This window comes from Serinus canaria, chromosome 9 (genome assembly GCF_022539315.1).
Source record: "Serinus canaria isolate serCan28SL12 chromosome 9, serCan2020, whole genome shotgun sequence".
NCBI lineage: Eukaryota > Metazoa > Chordata > Aves > Passeriformes > Fringillidae > Serinus > Serinus canaria.
In genome coordinates, this window is record NC_066323.1 from 8,444,278 (window position 1) to 8,453,539 (window position 9,262).

Consider the following 9,262-nt stretch of genomic DNA (forward strand, 5'->3'; position numbering starts at 1 on the left):
ACTCTGAGCCATTCCCTCCCCCGTGTGAGTTGCCCCATGGCACATCACCTCCCCTCCCAGTGCACAGAGGAGAGCTGAAGTGTGCAGCTGCTCCCCTTCCCTCTCCTTTACGACCAGAGGAGAAGGATGCTAATCCATGTGTTATCCCCCTGTGACAGCCACCAGCTCCAGGAGCTGCTGGAGGCCCCACACACGCCACAACACATCCTCACAGCCTGCAATGTGCACGGGACTCGTGCTCCCATCATCATAGCAAGCGCCACAGCCACTCCAGCCCAGACAAAAACCACACAAGCTTTGATTTTTCTCTGAGATATCATTTCTAGGCCAAGCTGAGGCAAAGAAAAGCATCCAAATGTGAGCACTGGTTCAGTGCCACCAGCCGGGGTGATGGAGCTTAGCCAGCCCCCAGCGTCAGACGTCGGCCCTGGTGTGACAGCAGGTGAGTGACAACGGCCTGTACAGCACTGGGGACACAGCTGAGTCTCCCCAGCATGCTGGCAGCTTCAGCAGGAGGCACAGAAGGGCTCCATCCCAATCTGCTCCCAGCGGCATCAGGCGTTTGTGTCCTTGCTCTGCACTGTCACAGCTTCCCTACAGCAGTTCATCTCAGACACAAACAGACCTGGAGAGCTTGGCATTGCTCTTCAGCAGAGTGTTGAGCTAAGACCTGTTAAACTCTGCAAACTAAGGCCCAGCTCAGCCCAATGGCTCCATTCAGTTCCTTCACACCCCAGTAACACTTCACCAGCAGCTGCAGCTGCAGCAAAACCCAAGGGACCAATCAGGATCTGGGTATTTATCCCCAAATCACCTCTTACTGGAGCGGAATTATCACCCACTGATAGGGCTTGCGGGAGGGGGTACAGGCCGCAGAGATTTTACAGATGCGTCCTGAGTAGCTGACAAGCCCTGTGAATTTAGCGTGAGTGGAGTTATTTTGGGAAATAACCCAAAACCCAGGCTGGCAGGAGCTGTGCTCAATGCATCTGCAGCTCCTCAGACCCCGATGAAGATTGCACAGGCTTGCCTGCAGGGAGCGGGGCAGGAGTGTCCTGTTTAGCTGCTCCATAATAAGCAAGAACTAAACCAAATCCTGAGGATGGGCAGCCATGGAGGAGGAAGGTGCCAGTGGTGTTTCTGGTAAAAATCAGGCACGCTTTGGCTTAACCTAGGTAATACTGGTCTGCCCAGCTGTAGGGAGTTACACAGGGCCTGGAGGGAGGAAATGAAATGACACATCAGCAGAGCTAGAGATGGCTGGTGGAGACATCTGGGATCCTTGGGGAGAGGGGCTGGGAATGCTGCCAGCACTTCAGCCTGCCTAACTGAAATCTTCCCAGGATGCTGGCAGAGGTAGATAGAGGGGCTGGCTCTGACACAGACCCAGGCCACACACTGGGGGCCGCTGGATTTGCTTTCGGCAGGCAAAAACAACAGGGGCTCCCAGCCGTGGGGCGGGCCCGGGGGGACCTCTCAGCAGCCTCCCCTCCGGGACTCGCTCGGCGGCGCCAGCCTCTCCGGAGAAACCGAAACCGCCTGGATTTGAGGAACCCGAAACTCCCGTGCCGTGACGCCAGTCTCTGCCCCCGGCACGGGGCCCAGCCCTCGGCGAGGCTCGGGGTGGGGCCGTGCCGGGACGTGCTCACAGGCAGCACAGAGGGCGCTTCACGGTGGTATCGCCGCTCCAGCTTCCCGCCCTTCTCCCGAACGTCTGCTCGCCGTGGGACGTGCAGGTTCCGATCAGCTTGGGCCACCGGGGCTCGACGGGGTCGCGTCAGGTCAGCTGTCCCTTCACAGTGGAGCTCGAGAGGCTCAGCCCTCTGCCCACGGGCGCGGATGGGCTACGCAAGGGCTGGGCTCGGACCCTTGCCCACGGGCGGGGCTGCGGGGTTTATCCCCAGCCCGGCGTAAAATGTCCGGGGGTCCCGGGGGGCGTGATGCGGGGGAAGGCAGAGGGATGTCGGGCCGGAGCTGAGCGGGCATGCCCAGGCAGATCCCGCGGCACCAATGGCCGAGCGGCTGCTTCCCTCTAGCGGGGACCGGGGGCTTGGCCGACGGCTGCGCCCTGCCCGGCCCCGCGCCGCCCGCCCTCCCTCCCGCAGCCTCGGGCCGCCGCCCCTGCGGCACGTGGGGAAGGCGGGACGCGCTTCCGGAGCGGCGGCGGTCGAGCGGTGAGAGCGGCGGCACCGGGCGGGGAGCTCCGCACCGCGGTCCCGGAGCGCGCCCGGGATGCCCGGGGTGGTGCTGGGGGTTCCCGCCCCCCCGCCTGCCCGGCACCCCAGCTGGCCGAGCGGATGGACCCGGGGGAGCGCGCCTGGGCCGCGGCCAGAAGTGGCTCCTGCGGGCACCGCTGCCGCGTCCCGGCGGAGATAGCTCCGCTGTGCCCCCGCCCTATCCTCGGGGCGGCCCGGGCTGGGATGCGGGGAAGGGGGGTGAGAACAAGCACCCCAGCTGGGCCGGCTGCCATTCCACCGAGACACGTGAGCCGAGGGAAGGTGTGGGAGTAGCAGTTCTGGCAGGGACACGGTGTGCCCTGGAGCAGGTGCAGGGAGGGCTAAGAAAAGGGAAATAAGTGTTGTGAAGATCTGCATTAAACTTTATTCCATGTCCACAGTACAAGATCCTCTGACTTGTAGCAATGGGGAGACCCAGGAAGGAGTCTGCTGGCACATCATCCCCCCGACCGGCCACAACCGCCCCCAAAACTGCTCCCGCTGTGCCCCCACCTTCCACTTCAGCCACCCGGGCCAAGGCCGCAGCTGTGGGGAGCCAATCCCGAAGCACTTCGGCTGCCAAGGCTACCACCCCCACGCAGGGCTGGGGGACAAAGGCAGACTCTGCTCAGCCGAGATGCACAGCATCCCGTGGAAATGCTGGGGACAAGAGCAGAGCACCCAGCAGGAGTTCTACAACCCAGAAGGCGCCTGGTGCCAAGGGAGCTGCTGGTCCTACCAGAACTGACCTGTATCCACAGAAGAAGCAGCCTGGGGCTGACCTGAGCAAGGCCTGTGACCAGTTCCTGCCCCCTGTGAAGAGCCAGGACATCCCGAGGGTGGAGAAGGAGACCCGGGGCCAGCGGGAGAACCCCAAGTGGTACGAGTGGCGGGAGAACCGCATCACTGCCTCCGTGGCCCCCAAAATTGCCAACAGCAGGTTTGCCAACAGCAAGACCGACGAGGTGCCCAAGTCCTACCTCAAAGAGGTGGTGAGCTCTGGCTCCAAGGTGCAGACCCCAGCCATGTCCTGGGGGATCCGCAATGAGAAGGTGGCTGTGGAGGCCTACAAGCAGAAGTCACAGAAGGGGGGCAAGCCAGTGCAAGTGGAGGACTGTGGCCTCTTCATTCACCCGGAGAAGAATTGGCTTGCTGCCAGCCCAGATGGGATCATCAAGGATCCAGCCACAGGGAAGGACCTGGGGCTGCTGGAGGTGAAGTGTCCCTACAAGCACAGGAACAGGACGGTGCGTGAGGCCTGCAAGGACAAGGACTTCTGCCTGGAGGTGGATGGGGATTCCTATGCCCTGAAGAAGAATCATCCCTACTTTACCCAGGTCCAGTGCCAGCTGGGAACCACTGGCTTGCAGAGGGCCGACTTCGTGGTGCACACCAACAAGGAGACGGCTGTGGTCCCTGTGGAGTTTGACAGGGAGTTCTGGGGGAAGACAGTGCCCAAACTGGAGAAGTTTTACACGGAGGCAGTGATTCCCCACCTGGAGCAGAAGGCAGGCAGCTCTGTCTGGGCCAAGGAGGAATAGACCACTGCCTGCCTACCTCAACTGGATACTCGTTTGGCTGCATAATCCAGCTTTGTTCCCTAGCATAGAAGTTACACCCCGGTTAGTTGCTGTTCCTGAACCGTTCACAGCCTTGGAACTGAAAAGTTGTACCAGCAGGACCCTGCTTGGTAAGGGTCCCCACAAACAGTGCCTTCTTGCTGCCCCAGCCAGGTCAGCACTCAGATCCCAGAACCTTCTTGTCCTGTCACCCTCACTGCATCCCCCACCTGCCCCAACAGCATGCCTGATGGAAGCTGGCACACATTTGGATCTGCAAATGAAACCAATGACATCTCTGTGCTGGAAGTAGAGGCTTATTTTGTGGTGAAAACTGGAATCTTTGGCACCTCAGTTACTGTTGGGACTATTTTCTAACTGTACTTCAGAGTGGAGACAGAGTCAAGGAAGGTTTGTCAGAGCCCAAGAGCAAAACTCTTCTTGTGAACCAGTGATGTGCCTTAAGCATCAGAGCAAAGGCACATGGATGCCTTTCCTCCCTGAGGAAGGACCTGCTGCTCCTGTGGAATAACCCGTGACGTTCCCTGTGAGATGGCAGCAGGCTCTGGAACACGCTTCCACTGAGGAGGTTGTCCCCCAGGCCAGGCACCTCCTGAGGATCTACCCATGGAGCATCCCTGTAAACTGCAGTAGTGTGGGGAGGTGGTCATTGCCAAATTAAATACAGATGCACTGGTCTGCTCGTTTCTGTTGTTTTTGCAGCTTGGGATTTACAAGGTGGAATAGCAGGGCTGAGAGGTATCCCTACACTGGGTCCCCTCCCAGGCACAGCAGAAGGGAAGCAGGGAGCACTTGGGTCCCCAAGGGACGTGAGAATCAAGGTCACTGACCTATGCCAAAGCCACCACTGTTATGGCAAAAGTATTTATTATATACATAAGACTCCAGTCACACTCCACAGGGCAAGGACCAGAATTTGCTATAATACAAATTAACTATAATACAAAGTAACTATAATACAAATTAACTATGATACAAATTAACTATAAAAACATAAAGCACTTTTGGGGCCCAGGCTTTCCACAGGAGGAGAGAGGCACAGGGACGAGCCTGAGGGCTGCTGCGTGACAGGGGGCTGTCCCACACCCTGCCCCCAGCTGTGGTCCCACAGTAACCAGATGTGCAAGTAGGAAAGAACCCAGTTAAGAATTATAGTCATGGGGACTGGCAGGTAGGGGCTAAGTGTCACCAGGACAGGAGCGGGGCCTGCATCCCCCAGGGAAAGTGCAGAAGGCACATGGGCAGGGCTCTTTGGAGGGGCTGTGAGGAGGAGGTGGGATCCAACAGTTAGTGCATGTGGGGCCCCAGGAGATCACAAACACTAACACACCACCCACAGGGATGAGCATCTGGACCACCCTCCTACCCCCTGCACACTTCTGGGATAACCGAGCTCTGTGGCCGATACGATCCTCGGGGAGAACACGCAGGGCCAGCTTTCAGGGGCCAGAGGTGTGAGGGGGACAGTCCGGCCCTGTGTCCCAGCCCCTCCCCTGCCAGTGCATTGATTGTCTAAGTCTTCAGGTTAAAAAGGGACCCCCGGCCTTCCTGCTCTGCAGGAGCATCAGTCAACGAGGCGCTTGCGGGGCACTGTCCGAGCTCGGTTGGAGCGGCGAATCTCCTGCTTGGCATCCCGGCACCGCTGGCAGATGAAAATGTCAGGCACGTTGGATTTGCGGATCTTGGCACAGGAGAGGTGGATCCAGGTAGCGCATTCGTTACATTCGATCATGGGCCTCCCTGCGAAGGGCTTCATGCAGAAGCAAGTGATCAGATCCCAGGCATCGTCATCTGCTCAGGGAGAGAGAGACACGGCTCAGACACCACCTTACCAGCTGCAGGTCTGGCTGTGGCCAGCCCAGCCAGTTCTACTGCTGTTAAATGTGACAGCCCCCCACTCACCTTCTGCTTTGGTGTTGGGGACTTCTGCAAACTCGACTGCTAAAGTTGCAAAAGGGGAAAAAAGAAAAAAAACCACATAATCAGATGAGTAAGGCAGCCCTACACCCCACTTCAGATCTGTTTAGGTCTGCACTGGTTGCTCTGCAGAACAGAGCTACCAAAGGGCTGGCCAGCTTCCTGCCCTCTGCTCTTCAGTCCCCCAGGTCCCAAAAGTATTCCTCTTGCTGGGAAAAGCTTGAGCTACAGACATGCCCTCCCTGTGGCCAGCAAGGGTGGCTCCAGCTGAGGGAGGGACAATGTTTGGCACTGGCTGCAGCACAACAGTGCTCTGCAGTCCCCCAGACACTTACCACTGAGCTGGGAGGTCTCTCTGCTTGTATCTTCCCCTGTGCTTTGGTCCAAGGTACTACAGGGACTAGGGCTTTTCCTCTCTCCAGAGAAGGAGTCATGCTCCTTAAGCTGAGGATCATCTTCTGGCTTCTCAGTTCCCTGTGCTCCGTACATCAAGTCCTTCTCCTCCATCACTGGCTCCTCCAGGAGGGAGTTGGGCTGGGGGTCCCCAGGCGGGTTGAGGGAAGGCTCCAATAGCTCCTCTTTCACAGGAGACAGCTGTCCTGCCAGTGCAGCCAGCTGCTTCACCCCGTCCTGCTCTGCCCCAAAGTCTTTCCAAGCACTCAGAGGCACCCTCTTCTTCACCTCCTGCTCCAAAATGCGTTTCTTTGCTGGTGGTTTCTTCCGTTTGATCTGCTGGGGCCGGACGTTGTAGAAGGCAGTGGAAAAGGCAGGGCTGTTCATTAGCAGGCTGCTGCCCACAGCCCCTCTGGCCACAGCATTCCTGCTCTTTCTATTGTCCATGGGGATGTGGCCATCAGAGGAGTGAGATGAGGTTGAGCTGTCGCTGTCCTGAGTGCTCCCCGTGCTGTTCTGGGGGCTCATGCTGCCTCCGTGTGTCCAGGGCACATACTAGTGGCAAGAGGGGAAGATGAAGGATTAGCAGGGGAGACAGAGCACAGATATTTGGGGTAAGGAGAGAACGACTCTCCAGCAGTGTCTACCCAGACTTCAAGGCCAGACTGGATTGGTCCTGAGCAACTTGATCTAGTGGGTGGCACCCATGGTAGGGGGGTTGAAACTCTAGATGAGCTCTAAGGTCCTTCCAGCCCAAACCAATCCATGATTCTATGATTAGGAGCTGAGTCTGCACATGCAGGGAGATCAGGAGAAACAGTGGCTTTGTAGAGGAACACTGTGCAAGCCCACTTACCTCTTCAGGGTAGGGGATGTAGCCTGCATAGGCCAGAACGAAGGTGCAGAACTGGTTGAAATCTTCCACGGTTCTCCGCCGTTTCTGAAGTGGCTGCAACGAACACCACGAATGGATTAAACTCCGGGGATATCCCAACCAAGCCGGCATCACCTGCCGGCAGCCCTCGACCACCCGGCAGTTTTACAAGCACAGAATATCGAGGTCACCCAAACACCCATCCTTCCCCTAAGTCTTCCTCATCTGCCGAGGAAAATGCAGCCCTTCCCTTTAAACCCAGATCCCGGGCGGGGTGGTGGCGGGGCTGGGCGGGGGGGGAGGGAGGGCCGGACACACGCGACGACACCGTGACGACATGCCGGGACACCCAGAGCCGGGCAGCCGCTGGCGGAGCCTGAATCAGCGGCTCAGGGGCCCGGTGCCGGGATGTCCACCCACGAGCGGTGACTCCTGGACGGGGGACGCTCCCGGGGCAGCGCCCGGCGCGCTCGGGGCTCGGTCCCGCGGGGGGAGCGGTGGGAGGGCCGGGCGCCGCCGGCAGCACCAGCGCCCCACCGGGGCAGCCCCGCACGCCGCGGCCGACCGAGGGGGAGCCGGGGCCGGGCCGCAGCACTCCCCCCGCGGTGGCGGCCGGGGATGGGAGGGGGTGTCGGTGGCGGCCCCCCCGCACCGCCCGTCCCCGCGCCGGGCACCTGATGGCTCCCAAGATGGCGCCGCGCTGCCGGTCCTGCCCCGGCCGACCGGCCGGGGGGGACCCCGCCCCCCAAACCGACACCCCCGCGCCCGCGGCAACCGCGCCGGCACGGGACCCCCCGCTCCCCTGCACACACACGGGCACCCGGCAGCCCCGGAGCCCACAGCCCACCCGAGCAGCCCGAGCTCCCTCATGGGGACCCCGAGTGCCGCCACCACCCCCCCGGGGCGGCATCCCCCGCCCGTGCCCACAGCCGCCCCCCGAGGGCTCCTCTCCCACGCACAGCCCCCGCGGGCACACACGGAGCCGCCCCCCCCCCGCGCACACACAGACACTCACACAGACACTCATACACACACACAGAGCCCCCCCAGCCCTCCACACCAAGCTTCACCCCCCGCACACAGCGCTCCCCCACGAGGCCCTCCGCGACACACGACCCCCCCAGCACACAGAGACACACACGGAGGGACCCACAACCCCCCCGCACACACATGGCCGCACAGAGGGGACCCCCCCCCGTACAGCCACACCGAAGGACCCCCCCGTACACACACACAGAGCCACACAGAGGGCACCCCTCTCCCTACACACACAGACACAGAGTGAACCCCCCCGTACACACACACAGCCACAGAGAGCGGACCCGCCCGGACACACAGACACACAGGGGACCCCCTCCCCCTTTCACACACACACGGAGGGGACCCCCCCAGCACACACACACACAGAAGGGACTCCCCCCCCCCGCACACACACAGGAGGGGACCCCCCCCCCTGCACACACACAGCCACATGAGCCCACCCCCCTCCGCGCACACACAGACGACCCCCCCCGCTCCGGAGGGCACCCCCGATGCCCAGCACGCAGCCGCCCCTCACCACCATCCGCTCCCCGCCGCCCCGCTCACCTCCTCGGGCGCCGGGGACGCGGGGCTGGGCACGGGGCTGCTCCCCGCCGAGCACGGCCCGCCGCGGGGGCAGGGCTCCGCCGGCTGCCCGCCGGCGCTCATGCCGGTGCCGGTGGCGGTGCCGGTAGCAGTCCCGGTGCCGGTAGCAGTCCCGGTGCGGTGCGGTGCCCGCCGCCGGTGGGAGCGAGGCTCGAGCGCCGCCCCGGCCGCAGGGGCGGGACCACCTGGTGGCGGGGAAGGCGGGGGCGGGGCCTCCCGCCTGCCGTCCCGGTGCGGGGGGGTGCCGGTGAGTGTCCGCCCCTCCCGGTACGAGTACGGGAGCGCAGCCGGGCTGGACTCGCCCGGACCCGCCGCCGCCGCCAACGGCAACGCCGCGGCACCGCCCACCGCCCGCGCGGGGTCGCGGCTCATGGAATGTTGGGGCTCGGGGGGAACACCGCGTTCGAACGGTCCCCGCGCGCCGGGGCCGGGCCGACACCCACCCCACCCCACCGGGGTGCTCCGTCCGACATGGCCTGGAACAGCTCCAGGGCTGGGGCATCCACAGCTGCTCTGGCCAACCTGCACCACTGCCTCTACAAGCTCCCAGGGAAGAACTTCATCCTAATAACCGAAGTGTCCCCTCTTTCACTTTAAAGCCATCCCCCCCATCTCTCATCCCTACCCGCCTGTGTAAAAAAGTCACTCCCTCTTTT

The 9,262-nt window shown here is 61.8% G+C and overlaps 2 protein-coding genes across 4 annotated transcripts; one reads left to right on the forward strand and one right to left on the reverse strand.

Annotated features, from left to right (window-relative positions):
- Positions 1-1,598: 1,598 nt before the first annotated feature.
- LOC108961868 (uncharacterized) lies at positions 1,599-4,474 on the forward strand. Of its 3 annotated transcripts, none has more exons than XM_018912866.3 (2): positions 1,599-1,781; positions 2,618-4,474. In XM_018912866.3, the coding sequence occupies exon 2, from the start codon at positions 2,642-2,644 to the stop codon at positions 3,755-3,757; it is 1,116 nt and encodes a 371-aa protein (XP_018768411.1). In that variant the 5' UTR covers positions 1,599-1,781; positions 2,618-2,641; the 3' UTR covers positions 3,758-4,474. The 3 variants fall into 3 exon arrangements, with proteins under 3 accessions (XP_018768411.1, XP_018768412.1, XP_018768414.1); XM_018912867.3 differs by lacking the exon at positions 1,599-1,781 and adding an exon at positions 2,121-2,174; XM_018912869.3 differs by lacking the exon at positions 1,599-1,781 and adding an exon at positions 2,204-2,483.
- A 170-nt stretch (positions 4,475-4,644) lies between these two features.
- LOC103815609 (PHD finger protein 13-like) lies at positions 4,645-9,060 on the reverse strand. Its single transcript, XM_030226865.2, has 5 exons — positions 8,568-9,060; positions 6,963-7,055; positions 6,049-6,661; positions 5,699-5,737; positions 4,645-5,587 (listed from the first exon to the last, which is right to left on the reverse strand). The coding sequence occupies exons 1-5, from the start codon at positions 8,976-8,978 to the stop codon at positions 5,361-5,363; spliced, it is 1,383 nt and encodes a 460-aa protein (XP_030082725.2). The 5' UTR covers positions 8,979-9,060; the 3' UTR covers positions 4,645-5,360.
- Between the last annotated feature and the right edge of the window lie 202 nt (positions 9,061-9,262).

Bases quoted from the DNA above. Each gene is read 5' to 3' on its own strand.
- LOC108961868 (XM_018912866.3), top strand. From the start codon at position 2,642: ATGGGGAGACCCAGGAAGGAGTCTGCTGGCACATCATCCCCCCGACCG.
- LOC103815609 (XM_030226865.2), bottom strand. From the start codon at position 8,978: ATGAGCCGCGACCCCGCGCGGGCGGTGGGCGGTGCCGCGGCGTTGCCG. The intron at 7,056-8,567 runs GTGAGCGGGGCG...TGTTCGTTGCAG, and splicing joins CGTCCCCGGCGCCCGAGGAG to CCACTTCAGAAACGGCGGAG. The intron at 5,588-5,698 runs GTGAGTGGGGGG...CTCCCTGAGCAG, and splicing joins CCCCAACACCAAAGCAGAAG to ATGACGATGCCTGGGATCTG.